The sequence below is a fragment of the Erpetoichthys calabaricus genome, chromosome 4, assembly GCF_900747795.2.
Source record: "Erpetoichthys calabaricus chromosome 4, fErpCal1.3, whole genome shotgun sequence".
NCBI classification, from domain to species: Eukaryota; Metazoa; Chordata; class Cladistia; order Polypteriformes; family Polypteridae; genus Erpetoichthys; species Erpetoichthys calabaricus.
Window position 1 is genome coordinate 264,868,958 of NC_041397.2, and position 22,943 is coordinate 264,891,900.

A 22,943-nucleotide genomic window follows, 5' to 3' on the forward strand; every position below is an offset into this window, starting at 1 on the left:
CTTTCTATGTTTTATTTTTCAGTGTACCTCATTGATCAACCTTTCCATTTTCTTCTTGAGCAGTACAGTGGTGTAGTGATGCTTTCATACCTGCACAGGCAAACTGGGAAAGTATCACATCTGGAAATTAATCACAATCCCAAAAATAATCGGGCAATGTTTTATAACTGTGATGCATTCGGTGTTTCATGCAGTCATTAGGGTTGTGATGTATTGAACAGAGATTTAACAAGGAATGCAAGTGTTAGACCTGCTTGTATGAGTGGATGAAACTGATTGAGAAACACAGTCCAAACTATAGTAGAAGAACTGGCAGAGGTCAAAACTAAGTAATCACTATAAATAAAATATTGAAATTTAAAAAGAAGAGTGAGCAGTATTCATTTAGTGTAGTTAACCAAATTTTGCTTCTGTATTTTCTTATTTGCCTCACATTTTTATAAAAAAACACCAGCTTTTCAGAACAGCATGGTGGTGCAGTGGTAGTGTTGCTGCCTTGCACTGAGGAGACCAGTCCTGGGTCCTACCGGAGTGGAGTTTGCACATTGTGTGTCTGCATGGGTTTCCTCTCACAGTCCACAGACTGTGATGTGGATATGTGCATGTGTGTGTTTGCCCTGTGATGGACTGGTGCCCTGTGCAGTGTTTCTTCCTGCCTTGCCCCCTATGCTTGTTGGGAGAGGCTCCAGCAGACCCCCATGACCCTGTTCAGGACAGAAAGGGTTAGAAAATGACTGACAGACCAGCTTTTCCTGTACACAAAGTTAAGTCTGATTTATAACCTCAGTACAATGATGAGACATGTGTGTATATATTGAATCACTAGGGCCAAGTGACCATAATATAATGCAATTCTCCGTATTTTGTAAGAGTGCAGATGCAAAGACTAAAATTGTTAAGTTGGACTTGGGTAGGGCAAATTTTGACCAGATGCGACAATGTCTAAGCAGGATACACTGGGATAAGGTTTTAAGTGTGGAGATAGTCGAGGATCAGTGGAACAGGTTTAAAAATGTTTTACATGTAGTGTAAGACAGATACATAACTAAATTTGGAATTAATAGGAAATTTAAAAAAACTCCACGGTGGATTAATAAATATTTAAAAAAAGAAGTTGCAAAGGAAAAAACTGCTTTATAAGACATATAAGACTAATGACTGTAAACTGAATCGTAGAGCATATGAGAACATGAGGGCAACCATCAAGAAGGATATCAGGGAGGCTTAAAGAAAGTTGGAGAGGAATATAGCAGATAAAGAGATTCTTTTAGTATTTTAGTAGTAAAAGATCACTCAAAGAGGAGGTCAAGTGCATCAAATAGTAAAGGGGAATTAAAAGATACTGACAATGAAATAACGGATGCCCTAAACTTACATTTTTCTGAGGTGTTTACAAGTGAGCAAGTGGATAACCTCCCAGCGGTAACAGGGACTACTAAGGAGGTACTGAGGGATTTAGAAATTGTAGAGGGAGAAGTGATGCTCAGATTAAATAAGCTGAAATCAAACAGATCACCAGGACCAGATAATATTTACCTTCGAGTTCTTAAGGAGGCTAGCGAGTACATATATAAACTCTTGACATATATTTTTAGGAAGTCACTGCACACTGGAGAGATTCCGTAAAATTGGAAAATGGCAAATATCATCCCATTATATAAAAAGTGTGACAGGGCAGATCCAAGCAACTATAGGCCAGTAAGCTTAACATGCATCACAGGCAAATTAATGGAAGGAATTATTAAGGACTAGTCATTAAGCCCGTTACAATAAAGGGCGCTAGAACAGTAGTGCATAAGTAAACATTAGTAGGAACAGTCTATATTAAATGGCAAGGGACCTTGACCTCATTCTTTTTGTTGGTCGTATTTTTCTGTGTCTTTCAGCCTTTCTTTTGTTGATTTTTACTTACTGAGCTGACCGTTCTTCGTGTGCTGCCGCCTTGTATTGTGTGTCTTTAATTTTCTGTGATAGTAATACTGTCTTGTATGTCTGCTGGCTTGTACATCCATAATATACCTTTAATTTTCTCTGGCGGTAATACAGGCGTGCGCGTCGGTAATATGCCTTTAATCTTCTCTGACAGTAATACTGGTTTGTATGTGGCTGTAATATGCGTCACTGTATTGTGTACCTTTAATTTCCTCTCGCAGTAATACTGGTTTGTATTTCCGTAAAATGCCTATAACTTTCTCTAACAGTAATATCGTGCATCGCACCGTGCCCCGCACATGCACACTTCACCAGAAGACACACACACACGGACACGTGGACGCACACAGGGATTTTATTAAAGAGGATAAGACTGAGCAACACCTGGCAAGGACAGAAGTTATTAGGAACAGTCGGCATGGGTTCAGAAGAGGGAGGTCGTGTTTTACTAACATGCTGGAATTCTATGAGGAGGCAACAAAAGGATACGATCAAAGTGGAGCATATGATATTATTTATATTGACTTTCAGAAAGCATTTGATGAGGTGCCACATGAGAGGTTGGGCATCAAATTAAAAGAAGTGGGAATTCAGGGTTTTGTTTTTAGACGGGTGCAGAATTGTCTCAGACACAGGAAGCAGAGGGTGATGGTGCAAAGAACTTCTTCAGAATTGGCTGATGTTAAGAGTGGTGTTCCACAGGGGTCAGGGCTAGGGCCGCTGCTATTTTTAATATATATAAATGATTTAGACAGGAATACAAGTAACAAGCTGGTTAAGTTTGCAGATGATACCAAGATAGGTGGATTAGCAGATAATTTGGAATCTGTTATATCATTACAGAAGGACTTGGATAGCATACAGGGTTGGGCAGATTTGTGGCAGATGAAATTTAATGTCAGTAAATTTAAAGTATTACACATAGGAATTAAAAATGTTTGGTTTGAATACAGAATGGGTGGTTGGAAAATCAAGAGTATACCTTATGAGAAGGATTTACGAGTCATAGTGGACTCTAAGCTATCGACTTCCCAACAGTGTTCAGAAGCCATTAAGAAGGCTAATAGAATGTTAGGTTATATAGCACGGTGTGTTGAGTACAAGTCCAAGGAGGTTATGCTCAACCTTTATAATGCACTCATCTGGGCCTCATCTGGAGTACTGTGTGCAGTTTTGGTCTCCAGGCTACAAAAAGGACATAGCAGCACTAGAAAAGGTCCAGAGAAGAGCGACTAGGCTGATTCCAGGGCTACAGGGTTTGAATTATGAGGAAAGATTAAAAGAGCTGAGTATACAGTTTAAGCAAAAGAATATTAAGAGGTGACATGATTGAAGTGTTTAAAATTGTGAAGGGAATTAGTACAGTTGATTGAGACTGTTATTTTACAATGAGTTCATCAAGAACACGGGGACACAGTTGGAAACTTGTTAAGGATAAATTTTGCACAAAAATTAGGGAGTTTTTCTTTACACAAAGAACAACAGACACTTGGAATACGCTACCAATAGTGTTGTAGACAGTAAGACTTTTGGGACTTTCAAAACTCCACTTGATGATTTTTTGGAAGAAATAAGTGTATGGGACTGGCAAGCTTTGTTGGGCTGAATGGCCTGTTCTCATCTAGAGTGTTCTAATGTTCTACACAGCAATGGCATGAAACAGAGAAGTAAATTATGAGTATCAAGAAAACACCATTGACATGCAATGCCTGTAAACAAAATGTAAAGAGATAATTTAATATTATGTCAACTATGAATATAAAAAGGCAAAATTAGCATAAAATGGGACTCTACCATCATGAGATCCAGACTCCTATAGTTTACAGAATTGCACGCTTTTAGCATTACAGGATAATTCAGGTGATGTATACAGTGATGTAAAGTGAATCAGTGGGGCTACTTTATCCTGAATTAAAAATATTCCAGGTCTTTAACCCTGAAGAACACTTGGTGAATGGATTTCCTTAAAATCAATTTAATTAAAACCTAATTCCAATCTTGAATTCAGGTCATTATTTAACTGAACATTACTTTTTTTGTGACCTGAATTAAACCACTGTATGTAATTTACTTCGGATGCATATTACCTTATGGTTTCATTCGTAGGAGTTAATACACACTCATTCATTCTGTTTTTCATCTTAAGTCATTTTCTGGTATTTTATAATTGAATATTAACACTTTATTAGCTGTTTTCAGGGGGGAAAAAATCAAAATTTGCCACAACTTGCCCGTGTTTCTGATTCAGTTGCCAGATGATATGTCTTCTATTGGTACAGTAGTTTCCAGGTTCATCCTAGTCTCGGGTAGCTCATGGTTAAAAACTTTTTAGTCTTGACTGTTAGACCTGTGAACCATGGAGTATTTCTTCATTTTTTAGTATCATTGCCCTAGACCACATTGCAAGTGTTATTTTTACACTGAACGGTTGTTGTATATTTCATATAAAATACTTGTGCCCCCTTAAAAAAAAATTTAATCAGTTGGTGGCTGTTGTGCTCAAGATAGTGATAGATACTGTAGATAGACCTTTATTTGTCATCATGGGGAAACTTGGCTTTTTACAGAAGCTCTTTAAACAAATAAATACATAAATAGGTAAATAAATAAATATACACACATGATGATCTGAACACACACCAGAATGATTATAAAGCAAGAAAACTTCTAAATTAGCTGTCACTGTGAAAGCAGACATGATGTTGGAAAATCCAGGCAATTGGAAATATTACTGGACAGATGAGCATTTTTTTAATAATAGCCTATTGAGAGAAAGGTTAATCCATTCCACGGTCTTGTTAATGATCTTTTCTGAATGATGTATTATAATTACCATGTTCAATGACTGTTCAGACGACACTGGCAATGACTGCTTTGCAGATTAGTATCATACATTATTCGGTTATGGCCCCTAAAGCTTTACCTAGTCCAACTTCAGATGCCACGCTCTTCAGTGATTGTGTAGTAGCTGTTAAAAGAAAGCCTGTGGCAACTATTTAAAGATATTGGCAATATAAACTACTGTTAATGATTAGTTTAGATTAAAATTAATTAGTTTGGATAACCGGTCATTCATACGACCCTCAACATTAATGCATTATCTGAAAAAAATCTGAATATATGAAATGTAAGGCACACTATCATATTAACTAGGGCAAACCTTAGTGAAATGGTACAAAAAGCATTCATGAAAGTAAGGGCGAGGAAATCCAGGAAAATTGAAAGAATGAGTGAGAGAAGAGGAGGATTTGTTGCTGAGGTACTATCCATTCTTCGCTGTATCTTCAGGTGTTTTAAACTTCGTTTGTTGGGAGCAGTTGTTTTGAAATCTGGAGTTGTATCTTCTATTTAAGTAGATGTGAACATGCCAACACTCTCTGGTGTGGGCCAAAACATTCAGACCAAGACCTTTTAGAAGCAGTCCAAGCATGGTACTAGACAAACCCTGGAGTATATCTTGTGAGCTACGATAGCATAACTGATGTAACTGCTTATTATGCTCGCAGAGCCATGCTTGATAAACAAAGCACATGATTATTGTTAATGCAGTAGCATCCAAATGTAGCTGTTGTCGACACTCCGCAATGGTATTTCTTTAAAAAAAAAAATGTCACTGCCCTATCAAAGAAATCCATGAGACTGCCATGGGGTATTTATTATGTTTTGGTTCATTAGAAAGTTTACTGTGTGAAAAACTGCCAAACTAATCGGAGATTGAAACAAAGTAATTAATCATCTGCAGGTTTGGCACAAAGCAATCAGGTTATGATTATGAAAAAGCCGATGGACATCCAGTCCGGCCATCTGCTTTAGCTCTAAATAAGTGAGGTGAATTAAAACCTCAGGGAGGGATACAGCTACAGGTCCCATACTTTGTAAGGCTGGTCATTTTTGTTCTTTACATTAACCCTGTCATTTTTTTTTAGTTCGCTCTTTTTTTGAAGACAGAACTAATAAGTCAAAGGAAACATATTTACACATTTTTACCAACTGATGGAGTGCTGGTGTTTTATTCACCCTTATGTTTTATAGTCCATTTTTGTGGCCAGTAGGAAGCATTGCCTGGCACACGAATCCTCTTTCTTAGTACCCTTGTTCCACTCCATTGGTGGTAATCACAGTGCTGCTGCACTCTAGATTGTGTGGTCTAGTTGAGCTGCTGCTTAAACCACAAGGCTGGTGGCTGCATTGTTTTATTATGTGAGTCTGAATAAGTCATAACCCTACCAGTCCACAACTTTCAGAAATACTGTATATGACTAACTAAAATTTGCACTACTTAGGTGTAAATTACTTTGGGTAAAAGGTATTGGCCATGTTAATTAATTTAGATATTCTTCTTTCCCATGCCTTTATTTTATACGCTGACATCTTTTATATCTAATGGCAAAAGCAGGTAATGCACAATAAAACAATTTCTGCTTGATTTATTAAGTTTGTCACTGCGTCATGATGAGTCCTTCATCAGAAAGCAGACTTCAACTACTTTCACAGTAATTTAGAAGTCCTCTGTTTTAAACACATCCATTCTTTATCTACTCTTTGGTTTCCATTTTGGGATTGTAGAATATGTATATAGATATGACTGTACAGTAACAGGTAATCAGAAGGTTTTGAGCTTGAAGCTGAAAAGGTATTTCAACACTTATTATAAGTGGCCAATATTAGCTTCTACAGTATGTTAATACAGTATAACATTTACTGTGATGCAATAAACACAGAAGCCATGAAGGACAGTTTAGATACCAGCAGAGTATACACTGCTGGACACTCATGTGCCATTATTGTCCATATATTCGTAAATGAGTTGTAAGTAGTGGCATATCAGCATGTGTTTAAATATTAGAAATAGAAGGCAGAGCACATGGATTTATAGAACAATAGCAGCATCAAGCAGAGAGCAGCATGTAAGTAATATACACAATTATGCAACTAGATCAGTATTATGACTGGGTATACAAGGTTCTTGGAATTAAATGGTGTATAAAGCACTTACGTGCATATCAGTCAGAAACACTGGCACTACAGGTATCAGATTAGTCCATTCTTCACAAACAAACATGAATGAGTTCTGTACACATTGAGTGCCATTAATATTAACTCCCGAAATGAAGAATTATCAACATGGTTGCAAAAAACGAATGAATTTATTTTTGGAAAAAACAAAATCAAGAAGCTTTTCATAGTTGGGGGTGAAACTTGGATACACAAAGTTCACACAATAATTGAAACCATGGAAGCTTGGAGATTTGGTAACATTGGAGAAAGAAACATTCCAAGCTAAAGATGAAAAGGTCATGTGTACAATTTATTTACGATCTTGAAGTGTACTCCATATTGCTGGCAATGCAGCTGTTCTGCTGCTATTGACATTCAGTTAGGGACAAGTGTCAAGAAAAGCTGTCAACCAGTCCTCTTTCATTTCACAGCAGTGTCCCTAATCACACCATTTTACAAGACTTTGGATTCAAAGAGGTTTCAGGTCTTTAGACCAGGGACCATGTGATTACAATCTGTCCCCATACGAAGGGCTCCCTCCATGACTTCATGACATCGGATAGAGAAAAATGGTTGCACGCTAGACAAAATATTTTATTTGAATGGCATAGAAAAGTTAAACTTAGTTGGTTTTACTGGTGTTTTGCTTAATAGGTCAAAATTAAAAAAGATAACATGTAAGCAATCCTTGTATATGTAAATATGTACTAGTAGACATTTGGACCTCTGGTCATTGAAGAAAGGTGCATCCTTCACTTCTTTTTCTTTCTTACTATCACAGTTCTTCAGAAGGAGCTCTTTAAATTCATGCCATGCAGTCTGTACTGTGGAGGCTGTCTGGCAAGGTGATAGGCTCTGTATTCAGGCTGATCTCTCTCGCTTTGCTATGTAAGGCAGTGTCCTGTCATCTCCTCATTTCGCAGGGAGTGTATGACTTTCAGTTGCAATGAAAACAACTGGTCTGCTTTAAAGACCCACACCAGCAGCTGTGCATGTTTGTCATGCCGACATTGTGTATCCTGCAGTTGAAGCACAATGTCCTTTACTCTCGGCAGATGTCGCTGCTGTTATTTTCTTTTCCGCAATGGTGCCATGAGAAGGACCCGAGGCCCAATTACATTGCTGGGTTATCTATACTTCTATGTAGATTGTTATCCTAAATTGTTCCTTAAAGTAACACAAGGTTTTTTGTCCTAGATTCTACTGTTGTAGGTCAATCACATTCTGAATTGGTTTATTTTGAAGGCAGACAGAGAGGTTGAATGTAAAATAATGCCTGTCTAACAATGGTTCTGTCACAAGTATTGACACATTCATTCCAGACTACCTCAGGCCCCATGGGATGGAAAGAGGCAAAGGAAGATGAAACGGATTCACAACCGGCTAGCAAAGCAACAGCAACTATTATTTAAATTTAAATAAACATGTAAATAAGAAATAACAGAAAAATAATAAGCAAAGTCATGAAACCTTTTCTCACTGTACATAAAAAAAATATTTTTAAATAACTGTATGCACTCTTGAGTCAACACAATCAAAGAAATGTCCGAAAATGATAACATGCTTTTAAAGACTTCAATATGTATTAAACAAGAACAAGTTGTTGCAGCTACAGCAAACACAACGATTGAGTTTGAGAACCACTGATCTAATTTAAGATAATTAGACAGAGTCAGCAGAAATGCAGGTGCTCAGGTTTCTTGTCTTGGGAATTGATAGGAATAGCTTGTCAAGTGAAGTACTGGTAGACATTTTTGGTGATAACACTCTTCTAACTCTGGCCCTGGAGATCTCGCAGACCTTCCTCATTAAGCATTCCCATCATTTTGATGACATAACAATGGAGCAGTACTTAGTAACTGACTGATTATGTATCCTTAGCTGAAGAAATTATTTGAGACACAAAACACCCTTTTTTATTATCTTGCTGAGAGGCAGAAATTGCCTTTAGGCAAACGTGGCTGTCTGATTTTGTGTATTGACCTTTAATGACTTAACTCTGTATAGTGACTATAAAACCATTGCCTCGTTACAGCTTTCTACAATTGCTTTTTAATAGCTTCCCTTAGTTTATTTCCCTTTGGTATTTGCTTATTGTCTTGTTTTGCTTTCTCTTTTTCAAGCATCATTGCCTTCCCTAGCAAAGCACCTTCTCCTACTTTGTGTCAGAAACGTTGGCTTTATAGTATTTCATTCATTTGGGTTGGATCTAATTTAAAGCAAATAGATTTATCCAATATGTGATTGTAGTACTAGGGTGGGCAACACGGTGGCGCAGTGGTAGTGCTGCTGCCTCGCAGTAAGGAGACCTGGGTTCGCTTCCCGGGTCCTCCCTGTGTGGAGTTTGCATGTTCTTCAGGCAAGATAGAAGGGGCCTGAGTTGCCTCGAAAGCTTACATATTGTAATCTTTTTAGTTACCAATAAAAGGTGTCATTTTGCTTGACTTCTCACTACATCCAATATGTGATTGAAATGGTTGTTTGTAATTTTAAAAGCAATAATTCCTTCTGCTGCACTTTAACTGTCCAGATGTTACTGCTGGGATGACCCACACTTTTGCTGTCGGTGTTACTTCTACACATTCCTTCCTACAGGCTAAAGATGTCTTATTTTGTTGCTGCAATCTCCAGAAGCTCAAGAAGATGAAATCTTCCACATTCTGCTTCATCATTATCAATTTTCTTTCATTGGTTGATCAAATTCATTACCATAATCTTGTTTTCCAAAATATACAGTAGATTTGCAGAATGTTATGGTCAGTTTTTCTTTTTGCAGCATGGTCTTTATAAACATCATTATACCAATATGCCATCAAGTCTCTTTACTTGGGTGTTCTTCCTCCAGTATAAATTTTGTTGTCTTTCCAGCATTTTTACAATGTATTTAAATTTCTTTGTGTAGTGAGTCTCGGATTTGGCATCCTAAAATGTATCTGTTTTTGACTAAATTAATTTGTTTTTATGATTTTTTTACTATTATTATTCTGATGACACCATTTCATGTTCTGTATTTTGGATAGTCACTACCGCTTTCTGACCATCTTTGCACAGTCACCAGCTGTCGTTTATGGTTGCATTGTATGTTGCCTGTCATGTAACATATCATGCATTCATGCTATGCCACTAAAAGATGGTGGCACGTAGTTAACACAATCCAAGCTTTAGGATTTCTTCTATAAAAACTGTTGTATAATTTGCCCTTACGTATAATTTGCCCTTAACAAACACTAACAAGTTAATCTGAGGACCTTTGCTTTGATATTTTAACCACCACTTCCGGTTTATTGTTCTAATTTTGACGTTTTGGCTTTGAAAGTTTCTTTTGGTTTTCTAACCCCAGCCCATTTTTGGCATATTCAGTCTCCAGATGAATCACTTGTACCCTCTGTTCCATCTAAACCCCTCCTCATCGCATATGGATAATAATTAGACAATATGGAATACTGCACTCTGAACAATTCATGTTCTTGTTATTCAAAACTTACTTTTAATCTTGAATAACATTTCATTTCTTTAATAGACAGATGTAGAAATGAAAAAATAATTTCTAAGGATTTGTGTTCTTTGTAATATTCCAGTAGGGATGGGAAGAGATTTAGCTTGGTGAATTAATTAATTATCAGTTTTGCCTTCAGTAATGCCAGTAATTAAATAGTTTGTTAAGGCTCCATCTTTATTTACTTTACCTTTCTCTGTTGAGGAAATGGGTTATTGGATGTTAATCTGTATCGAGCTAACTGAAGCACACTTGTTTTAATAAACAGAATAATACAGTTTATTAATAAACACAAGGATTATAGAAATTTGCAGATACAGGGCAGCATATAGATAGACTAGACATGGAGGGGCTGCCTGTTTACTTGCTGTCGAGTTCTGATTTATCTTTATGTCTGCTCTTGTGTGGAGTTGTTGCTGATACTGCTGTTCTCAGTTTAAGTGGAGGATTCTTCTTGCACTAGAGTGGACTCTTTCCCTTTGCAACATGTTCCTTTGTTCAGGTGTTCTGTGTTTTTCTCAGTTAAGCTTTCTACTTTATCTGCAACTTCATAGGGAAAAGCATTTCTCTTTCTGGCCCAAGAATTTGAAAGCTGCTGTTCCCTTCATGAAGTAATGTCTGCTTCTCAGTCTTCTCCACCTGCTGGCCAGGTTACTAGCACAACTTGACTTGGTATTGGAGTCTCAGCTTCCAGATCCACAAAGGGAAAGAATTGTCAGTTTTCAGCATCCCAAGTAGTGAGTGGCACATCAGCTTTTTAGTTTCAAAGGGTGCAGGAGGTCATCTTGGAGAGGGTGAGAGCAGAGTATACCTGGGAGTTTCCCAGACAGAGTGCCCCCCAAGTGTTCAGTGAAGCTAGTTTTTGAAGGAATGAATAATCTCTTGTGTCAGGATTACAGGCGCTTCCAATTACATATCCAGTGCCTTCTCATTGGTGTGTTGTTTTCTCCAACAGAATTGAATTAAAGCTCTTAGTTTTTGGGTGTCTATTTCACGCCTCCTACACTAAAAGATTCTCTACAATGAGGCCTCAGCAAAGGTGTCAGTTCAACTCTGTTTTACACCATTGTTATCAGATGAAGTACAGGCTGGTCCTGAAGAGTTTAGCCACTTAGTTTGGAGTGGAAGTGGCGGTTTAGTGCAACGGGATGTCTGCATCCCTGTTAAATTTGCAGTTTTAATGAGCCCAGTGTGTCACTAAAGCCTTGCAGTATGGGCAATGCCCACTTTGTCCTACACCCTAAAGTTCCCTCTAGGTCTTCAGACCTTATTTATGAATCGCCAATTCATCATTTCTCCGTCGTACACCCTTTAAACAGGTGGAAAATACAGTTTGTGGAATTCTAATAAAAAGTAGAAAATTGTATTTGGATGGGCAGGAACTGAGAGAGCACCATCAAAGTAATCATTTTCCATGTCTGCAATAAAATAGCCATCCTTTTTAAAAGTCTCTCTCCCATTGCATTTTCTAACTGTGTCATCTCCCACGCTGCCTCAACTACTGAACACCTGCAAATATTTTTTTCATTCCTGTGTGTCTTGAGACAAATCTTAGTTTCATTTAGCTCTTGAATCTGTCCTTCCAATGACAAACTGCTTTAATCAAGTACAGTAAATATTGAGCTTTATGGTATATGTGCTTCTGTGGTCATTGCTGAGATCTTCAGTTTACATCCATAAATACCTTGAATGTTAAATATTTTATAACGGTACATTATAGGTGGCACTTTGGAGCATTGGGCATAGTGGCTGACACAGCTAGCCTCCTGTACTCGCTTTCAATCTCCTTTATTGTCTGATTGGAATCTGCATGCGTACTTTGTGTCCATGAAGAATTTCTTAGGTTATTCTGGTTTCTTCCGAAGTCCTAAGTCATTTCATATGTTATTTTAATTGACAAAGGAGGCAGTGTGCAGCCATATGTGTGAGTGTATTTTGCACCATCATGAATTGCATTCTGCCTTGCATCCAGTGCTTCTGAGATAAGGTCCAGCACTCCGCATCTCTAAAACTAGATTAAGAAAGTTCAGTAATAGGGTGGATGGTTTTGTTATTAGGTTGATATTTTTTTTTTCTACTGGTGTATATATTTTTCCAGTTTCTAAATTTATTTTGTTCATTACTGTCAGGGACGTATTTTTAATGTATGTCTAGATTTGTTCATTAATTATAGTTTTCTTTTTCCTGCTATTATGAGTGGCATTGGCTCATCTCAATTTTGCGTTACTTATTTTCATAGGTTCTTCCATTCTATGTGTTTGTTTTAATGGGCACTGCTAGTGTGGAACTTCTGACACTCTGCATTGCTGGACACGTGATTGTCACACCACAGGATGTGTTGTGTGATGACTATAATGCTATAAAAATGTGTGAACATTAATAAAACATTAGAACTTTAATGAAAGATTCAATGAGAGCCTAGTGCTTGAGGAAACCAATCATTTAGGATTTGGTTGAGGTTTTGATTTTAATTTTGCTCCTAACTTTAGTTTAGTGTAGCCCATTGTGTTTTTGATTTGCAATCAAACATTTTTCTAATGACCTTAACTACTCTCCTGAAAAGCCCTGTAAAGAAAGACTTAAAGTGATCTCTGCCTCTCCATTATACTATAGAATGTATGTGAGCAGCGTGTTTCTGCCACAACAGTCCTCAAAGAAGGCACACAGAGTCTCCGGAAGGCAGCAGAATCAAGCTTTATTGTGTGATGCATACATTGTCTCAATTCAAATGAACTGAGCACCCAGAAATGGGCAAACTATATTTTTATTACAATGCTTATCATAGAACTCATACTCATCCTCATCTGACTCCCAGTCATCTTGTAGCTTTAGACCTGCCTCTAATTAGTTCCACCCAATACCTTCAACCTAAGGGCCGGTTTATACTTCACAATCAGATCGTGTACGCCTCATGGCTACTATGTGTTCCCAGCATCCTTTTGATGTGTCTTCTGAGCACGTTGTCAGAAATGAATGTGGCACATGCACGAGTTGCAGTACCAGCAAAAATATGGGTGGCACGTGTGTTCAAGTTTTGGTACGTGACGTCCGCATCTTTGTTTACTGTCAACATGTGACGGCAAGCCAGAATGCAGCTCCAACAGGATAAATCTCTGTGCTTCAATATTTAATGAATGGTTCGATGTGGTGAAGCAAATCATCAAACTTAAATACTGACATGCGAATGTCTTCAAGGTGCTTTTCTTCATCCATTTCTCTTATAGACAATACAAGCATTACATATTCCTCACCTTAATGACACAATAAATTTAAAGGTCTTACATACTATCTTATGCACCTTCGCAACAACATCAGAATCTTTAACATCTTTCTTCCTTTAACAGATATTGTTTACTCATGATGTTGCACACTGCCACCAGGTGGAATCCTCCAGATTTACTTAAATAATGCACGCAAACATAGTCTGTACACTACATGCGTACGTGTCGTGTAGCATTAAGTATATCCCCAGCCTTATTCAAACACTCTTAGTCATTATCTGTACTTTGTTTCTAATAAAGAAAAGGCCTGTTTTCTAGCATGAGAGAAGGTAGATGATTTCTTTTGGAAATTTTTGTTTTGTTTTTTTTTCCTCTGTAATTTGAAGCCCATTTTGCCTTTTTACATGATAGGACTCTTTGACAATTGTCTTGCCTTGTTGCTCTTTCTTACCATTTGTGACCGGCCACAGACCACCCTGAAGAATGTTCAGGCACCAACTTAATGAAACCTCTTTTTATAAACAAACCAAAAATTAAAGGTGCATGATGGCACAACATAAAAGTCTTCCGCAGCAGCCCAAACATAATCCTCTCTTTAAGCAGACAATCAACAGGCTTGAGGAGCAATGTCTTAATTGAAGTTGAGGTCCTTAATAGATGCCTCCTCCTGGTTGGGTCACTGGTTTTATAGCGCAGGGTCTGGAAGGAGTGGGACTTGTGCTGAAAGTCACAGGTGGACTAGGCGTCCTCACTGTGTGATTTCTGGATGTAAGCATCAGTGCCCCCTTTTGTCCCAGAGTGGTATCACTTTCCTTGGCAGAGGCTTCAAGATGATCCGCAAGCATATATGCATGACATTTTGAAAGAAATCTCAGCCTCACTTGGAAAAAATAAAATGTTTTAAACTAATTTTATGGAAAAAATCAAATCCATCATGACCGCATGTCTGTGGTGTTTGGGAATATTGCAGGGATACAGGCTGAAAATACAAACTGCACACAGATTGTGACTGGGCTAGGTTTGGAGCTCTGGGTCAAGATTGTGACCAGGCTAGGTTCGGAGCTCTGGGTCAGCAGTTCTAACCCTTGTGCCATTCTTTTGGTTACATAGGTAACTGACAATGTCTATCTTAATTTATAGCTAGTGTCTTTTGAACTGGGCAACTTCTCAAAACAGTTCCCAAAGAAAAATGACAGGAAATTAAGGCAGTAAATTTAACCACTCGAAAGACAGTGTATGTAGCCAACAGGGCAGCACTTTAAGTGGCCCAGGACAGACAAATATAAACTAGAAATCTCACAAAGAGTAAGAGTTCTGTAAGCAATAGAAGAAAGAAACAAGTGTTGCATTTACATTTGAAAACTAAGATCAGCACTGCCGCAAGAGCAAACTGGCATTATGTCCTAAAGGATAAGGTGCTTTTTTGTTACCCACAAAGCTTACATTTCACACCTATGACTGACTCACTACATAATCTGCATCACATTTTATAACCTTAAAATTGTAATGTAATATGTAAGTTGCTTTATATGAAAGTGTCATTTAAATAAATAAATATATGATGAAGCCAAACTGAGGAAAGAGAATGCCAGAAAGAAGCAGAAAATAAAATCTTTCAGGAGAATCTTTGCATTTTTTTCTGTTTATAATAATAAAAAATGTGCCATGTGTTGTTAGTAGTGATATCGACAGGTCCAGTAATGACTTTGAGTTGATCGGTCCTAATGAATTAATGGTGGAAGATTGGCTTCAGGGAAGGTTGGTGAATAATTCACTAGCATCAACAATATTTCCTAAAAATGCTGATATGACTGACTTTGTATGAAGGAAATATTCTTTAAGCCAGCATTCTGCTAGAATGGTTCTACTACACAGCAGAGTTGCTCATCCTTGTTAATTTTATTTTTACTTTCTCTGCCTAACATTTGTGCCTCACTGATATTTGTTTTAATCTTTACCACTATTGCATACCCTTAATTTAACATATTGCAGAAGAACACAGCTGTATTAAAATGACAGTTTCTAATCTTGGTGTAATTTTACACATTACGTTTTGCACAACACTGGACCAGACTTCTCAGATTGGTATTATACGAAATAAGACCAAGTTAAATTGGGTGTATCCAGAAGTGCATCTGTTCAGTTATATCTTGAGGGGCGTACTGGATAACATGATGCTTTTTTCCTCAGTATTTTCCTAGTTTTCTTTTTTTTTTTGCATATTTTGCCTCCAATCCAACAGCATGCTGTCAAGCTGGACTGACAACTCCAAAGATGCCTCAATGAGTTTTGTGTGCCCTGCAGTGCAGTAACATCACATCCATAGTAGTTTGTTGTTTGGTTGGGATCAGTTATGATTAGGTTCTTTATTTTATTTTTTGTGTGTTATTCTTTATTTTTTTGCAAGTCTGACTTCTTGCTGTGTTTTTTTTTTTTTGCCAACATTTCGATTATTTTCATCGCCGCCATTTTGTTTTTCATGTCGTTAGGAGTACATCCAGTGTTGTTAGGTTTGCACCCTCAAAGGTCTCTGGTTAACAACACAGCAGATTTTAAAGATCATCAAAGTAAGCATTTCCTGTTTGAGTTTATGGATTCCGAACCCTCTTTTTGTTGGTCATTTTTGTTTTCCTTAAAAACACTTTAATTTTTTTTTTGATTTTTGACTTGTACTTGACTTCTGACTTTCAGTCTGGCTTTGGTAACTGTGAGGACTTCCCAGTTTTTGATTGTTTTTTTTTGGTTCCTTCAACATCCCTTTTCCCGGTTACTATTAAAATATTCTTGCTTGTTTTCACTAACAGGACCAAGCCCCCCATAGCCTCAGTCAGAAAGTAGATGCATTTGAAAATGGGTTGTTGGATTGTCCCGATCTAATTAGACTGATTTATTTAATTCATTTCTCAATTATAATTCATAATATACATTGTATGTAAAATGTGCTTTGAACGTTTTATTTTCTCTTTATCATAATGTGTAGTATAATCAATTAAAAACCAACTAATTCTTGGGTTTTTTTTTTCCCCCCCACCTGTTTTAGAATCTGTGTTCTCTATGGCCGCTTCATCCAGAACTCCAACTGTTACCTACAACGATTCCTTTGACCTTCAGTGTATCATTAAACCTCGATACAATTCTCAGGTTCCTGTGTCTGTGACCTGGCGTTTCCAGCCAGTGAATGCCACTGAATTCCACGACCTGGTGACCTTTACCCGTCATGGCACCCTGCACTGGGGTGACCGCTACCCAAGCTTTAGCTCCCGGACCACCATTGACAAGTCAGTTTCCAGCAGCAACTTCCGGCTCAGTATCAGCAAGGCCAGTGAGCAAGAAGCTGGTACTTACCAGTGCTCCGCTGAGCTCTGGCGGAAGAACTACGACAACACTTGGACCAAGATCACCAACAGGAGCTCAAATCTGCTTGGCATCAAAGTGCTCCAGCCTGGTAAGTTGAGGACACTCAAGGGGGGAAATGGCAGTGGTATACGAAAAAGAAAACACAGATGCTTAAATGTCCCAAAACCAGAAGTCTGAAGTTTTCAGGCCTTCTTATGTTGAGTTTTAGACGCAATACAATTAGATCATGTTTGAGCGATTAGTGTAAATCAAGATAGAATGATTGCCCTAACAAAAATGTAGACTCATCAGAGACTACCTAAGTTGCACCTCTATATGATTTCAAATGAAATTGTGTGGAAGTAAAAGAACAAAAATGAGACAGAAAGAAGAGCTTTGGATAGAGATTCAAATTATGTGTGCCTTGTGGCTGTTTCAAAGCTAGGAATACTGCATCTAGCTGGCCAGGTTTTATTACTACAGATTCCAAGTTCATTCGTATGTTACATGTTGTTATGTTTTCCTTGTTTTACATTTCTTACAGTAACTGTGTATCCCATGTTCATGAAACTTAAAGCAACTTTTTTGTATGTTTTTAGAGTTTATAATATTCCTAAATTTGTAATCTTACAATTAGAAAGTTAAAATTGTAACTGTAAACCTAATAATGTTAATGTTGGTGACCAGCATTGTCACTTCCAAAAAGCAAGCAGCAACCTAACCATGACAGGTATTTTGTAATTCCTGTCACATTTCCAAATGTTTAAACAAAATCTTGCTGTTGCTTCAAAAGTTAACGAGAGATGTTGCTTTTTGGTTTCATAACATGTAAAACCATATGAACTGATGAATATGTTAAGAAACATGGATGACCACTGTTTTGTTGAATTATTTCTTTGTACTTTTTAGTAGACCAACCCTAGTTTGATGACCCCCATCCATGAGAAGGGAAAAACACATTAAATGTATGTTGAAGTCTGTGTAGTAGGAGTAGATTCCATATTTCACAATTGTGTTTGTGTCTCATAAATATAAAAGATCCCCTGTGGTTTTTTTTGTTTGTTTTGTTTTTAAGTAATGTAAAAATGCTGCTGCTACTTTTCCATGTACTTTTTCTCAAAAGGAAATATTAGAATGTTGATAACAATAGTGAAAAATGATATTTTAATTAAATAATAAAATGGATATTTTTTACTAATAATAAAAAATGAAATCTTTGCTAATCTTCAGCGTGTACTGCGTAGTCCTGGACAAATTCAAAACCGTGTGCCAGCTTGGGTGGAGGGTGGAATCTGGGGGCAGAATTTTAATATACGTTTCTCCAAGTGGCTTTTGAATCCTGTCTGTTTAGTTCAGTTGCAGGCTTTATAGCAGATGAGTTGCCATTATTACACGTTTAACAGGCTGGAGAGATTTGTAGCTTTTTTTAATCTAGCCATCTATATAAAAGTCTATGCGTGGAAGTGTGTGTGTGTGTCCGGACCGGAAGTGCGAGGCTACTACAGCATGAAGCTCAGAGAGCCGGCAAGACGGCCCCAAGTTAACGAGTCGGAAGAAGAAAGCGACTCTGTTGCCAAAGTAAAACCATTGAGAAAAGAGAGAATCTCTTACGCAAGCGAGAAGAGCACATCGACAAAACAGTATCCCTTTTACTTTTCCTCCCACTGCTGATACACAAGCAAGGCGAGCATGTCGGCAAAATGAAACCTCTGAAGAAAGACAAAGTCGCATAGACACTAATACACAAGCGAGTCAGACATGTCAGCAAAATGAAACCTAGGAGAGAGATATCCAGAGTAGTTCCTTTCAATCACCTGACATCTCTACATTTCAGTTTTTTTTTTCCTGACGATTTCAATAGTTTCTATGACCCTGGGTTTTTTTACAGCACAGGCTTACACAGCTAGTATATTATAATTGACTTCAAGATGCAAACAGTGATTGTTCAAGGTAATCCATAATGAAATTAGTATTCTTTTATTGAAATTCAGATGTAAATTCAGTGGTAAAGATGCCCAGTTCTGTTAAGATACCGTATCCCATCATCTGAGGCACTACAAACAAACAGTCCAGTCCAGCAAATGCTTGTGATGATTTGAGATGTCCTACCTTTTTCTGACATTTGACTTCTTACTGGGCAGAAACAACCTACTGCTAGTAGATCACCAGAATTATCTTCATTCAGCATAAGACCTTTCTCGATTTTATATAAAGAGCTATACGAGGGTTGTCTGGGTTCCGCGCGGAATTTTATCGTTTGTCGAGTGTCAGCCTGTCGAAACCTGTTCTGCTGTGTAGAGGGATTATTCAAGTGGTTGCATGTTTTTGTTCAGATGTTTTGCTCCCTCTCTTCCTTCAGAATGAACATGAGAAGCAAACTAACTGAGAGTGCACAGCCGGCGCTAGCGGCGAAGCTCCCGACTCCGTGCGTGAGTGACTTTCGAGTGATGATTTTTTACGACTTTTCTGATGGTTTAATCTGCTCGGTGGAACACACCATGTTTGCCATCTTTTTCAACATCGATGGCATTGTCGCGTCAATTCCGCTGATGGAGAGGAAAACTGTGACCTCTGAGTGGTACACCACTCAGTGCCTGCCTGACGTTTTTTCTGCGATGGCTAGAGGCCGGTCCAAGAACTTGCGAAGGCACTTTTTGCATCATGACAATGCGCCAGCCCACACGGCTAATGCGACGAAGCATTTCATTGAAGACAGTGGTGTCAACGTTTTGAACCCGCCACCCTACTCGCCTGATCTTGCACCATGTGACTTTTGGCTCTTCCCGAAGGTGACAGAACCCCTGCGAGGCCACAACTTCAGAACTCGAGAGGAACTGATTGCAGCTGTCAAAGAACAGCTGGACAACCTCCCAAAGACAGCCTTTCGCGAGTGTTTTGCGGCGTGGGTCAGAAGAGCCCAAAAGTGCACTGATGTTGGCAGTGAATACTTGGAAAAAGTTTAAAAAGGATCGAAGTACATGAGAAAAATAGAAAAAAAAATCCTTGGCTACTTATTTCGAGTGATTCCGCGCGGAACCCAGACAACCCTCGTATTTCTTGTTGATTTCTCAAGTTCCATGCCTTTAGATTTATATTTCACTATGATTTTTTTTTTTTTGCCTGTTCCTTATATAAAATTTATATCTACCAACATCTTAGCCAGTTTATGACAACAATTTAGCTCCACCAACTTTGAAAGTTAACTAATTAATGTGTGTGTTGAACCTTGCATGTTCTAAACCGCATCACAGCATTATCTCTACTCTTTTAAATCCAGATTACCTATTCCACAGTGGGCTTCTATAGTACACCGCGTGCTGTGCAAGTCTAGGCGGCTACCAGTGTTTACACCTCAGCTGAAACTCTCTGCTGGCTGCATTTAGCACAAGACGGACCCTCGAGTGAACACTCTTTAGTTCCACTGTTGTCTTTGCAATGTAAATTTCACTTTGCCTGGCCCAGTCTAATTACATGTAAGGAGAGCACCTTCAGTTTAGAGCTCACTTCAATGGTGTGTCCTGATCAGCTGCAGGTTCATGCCTTCCTGCTACTGCCAACTTAGGAAGACTAAACGAAGAGGGGGCAGCACCCTGAGCAATTTCCTAAGCAGAAACGCAGCCTCTTACCAAAGTCACAAAGACATTCTAAACCCTGTTCATGATCTTCTTCTCTTTCATCATTATTCCCATGTTCTTAATTACTAATCAGATGAAATTAAAATTAGATTAATTCAAGCAGTTGACTTGAGTGTGTTTAAATGTTTTTTTTGCACAGCAAGATGTATTCATATTATATGGGGAGAGAGAGAAAAAGATTTGCTGTCAATTTCATTCACAAAAAAAAAAAAAAAATCATCCCATGTTTCCACACACCCCTCTTTATGTTCGTTGCCATATCATTATTTCAACTGAAATGCCACAATGCAGAAAACATTTTGATGTAATTTATATTTGAACAAAAGCATTAACATTCATAATAACACTTAATTCAAGTGCAGGTCTCCTAGTAGTATGTGGTGCAATACAAGAACCAGCCTTGAACAGAGGACCAGTCCTTCACAGTAGCCACTTACCTGCACACCCAACATTCAAACACAGCCAAATTAGGATCACTAGGCATCCTAATGATTTTTTTTTTTAAAGTAAATGTTACACTGGTTTATATTTTAATAAAATTGATTATTCAATGATTATGACTCAGAGACAAATGGAGAAAAGAAGTTGGAAGCATGGTGTTGGAGCAAGTCCAGGATTGTAAATGCTATTGTCAGTTTGCTAGGACCTCACTTATTGGCTAAAAGACTGAAAATGACACTCTGTTTAGTAACAAATTTAGCCAATATTTACTAGGTTATATTGCACATATGTGTAATTGTGGACAGTACCATCTGTGCTCTGTTCTCCTTTGATGACCAGTACAAGCTCAATGTGCCCAATTTTCACATAATTTATTTTTCTACTTCTATGTGTTAATTAATAATTGACGCAAGTCATTGCAGCTCTGCCTTGAACAGTCTCTTCAGTTTTCCTGTTTCATCATAAGGCAATTTCTACCATTAATTGACTTCATTTAATCTAAAGCTTTTTTACTGTTAGTAAGTAAATACACTGCAACATATGCCTTCCTTTTTAAAAACACCCACAAATATTTTATTTTCAAACTGAAGTACACAAGTTCGTCTTTATTTTAATTTTCTTGTGTTTCAAGACTTCCACATAATTCTTCCAATTAACACTCGGGAAACGCTGGAGAAAGTAACCCCTTCAGTTGACACAGTTTAATTAAAATGTGTCCACCCACTTCACATTTTATATGTGTTGGCACCTACAGTGGAAAATGAAAACAATCCATTCCCATTCAAATGGTAATGATATAAGTCTGCTTAAGCCAATGTCAAATTACACGATTTGTAGTCAGACGGGATTTCACACTTGTGACTTGCTTGGTCAGTCCCCAACATGTCAGATTAGATGACGACAGGATGACTTTCCAGCACAGTTTAACATTTTCAAAGACTCGCGAGTTTGCCCCTTTTTCTGACAGCCAATAATGTGCTGCCTGACAGAACTATTGCTCTGCAAAGGTTTACAGATATGGCAAATTTACCCCCAATCTCAGACTTTTATTTCTTTTCTTCCTTTTATTCTATAGTGGCACGTAAAACATGTGACCGATAGGTCTCTCTTTTGTTTGCATGGTTTAAAACACCTATCTTATTCATCGGTGCTGTATTTTATTCCTTGTACTTCTGGGTGACCATTCATTAGTTGCCAGCTCTTGCATACACCAAGACCACACCTACTAAACTAAATCACACTTGTTGCCGGGGCAAGTCACAGACTGGTTGTACCAAGTTTCTGGGTTTGTCACACTACATGACAGGAACTGACCTGCTAAGATTATGTAAATAAAATCTGTGTTTAACAATTGCTGGAAAAAACAGGTAATGTGACATGGTCCTTAGCAGCAGAGAAGGGGCTTTAAACCTAATCCCTGCTGTATCTATGCGTTTTTCTGTTTATACTTATTTCCAGTCTTGGTAAAGGCTTCCTTTCATCTTCCTCCTACTTTATGTTCTCCTTCCTTCATGTAGCCCCTCTGTCTGTTTCCTTTCTCTCCTCTTTCGCTTCATAATTGCCTCTGGATTATGTAGGGACATTTCATAGGTCAGAACCAGGGCTGCAGCATCCATTTTTATTTCCTCCTGAAAGCACTGAATGGAAGCAATCAGTCGGTAATGTATTCCCTCTGTGTGGAGACACTTGCCTATATGAACAAAGTAATTAGGAGGAAGGGAGAGAGAGCTCATTTAATCTGCCCCTTTGGGATGTCTGTGAAGTCTTGAATGGGATAAGTCTTATTGACCTGCGTGAAGCAGCAATAAGTGAGAATATCAGCAGTGCTTCACTTAATCGAATTTATTTCCCATAGTCTTGGTAATCCTAATAGAAGTGCAACAT

General features: G+C 38.0%; 1 protein-coding gene across 1 annotated transcript in view; it reads left to right on the plus strand.

Moving 5' to 3' along the window:
- Positions 1-22,943, plus strand: part of igsf3 (immunoglobulin superfamily, member 3) — a 368,295-nt gene that overhangs the window by 260,037 nt on the left and 85,315 nt on the right. Inside the window, 1 exon segment of the mRNA XM_028800732.2 lies at positions 16,688-17,092. Coding sequence (XP_028656565.2) covers positions 16,688-17,092 — 405 coding nt within the window.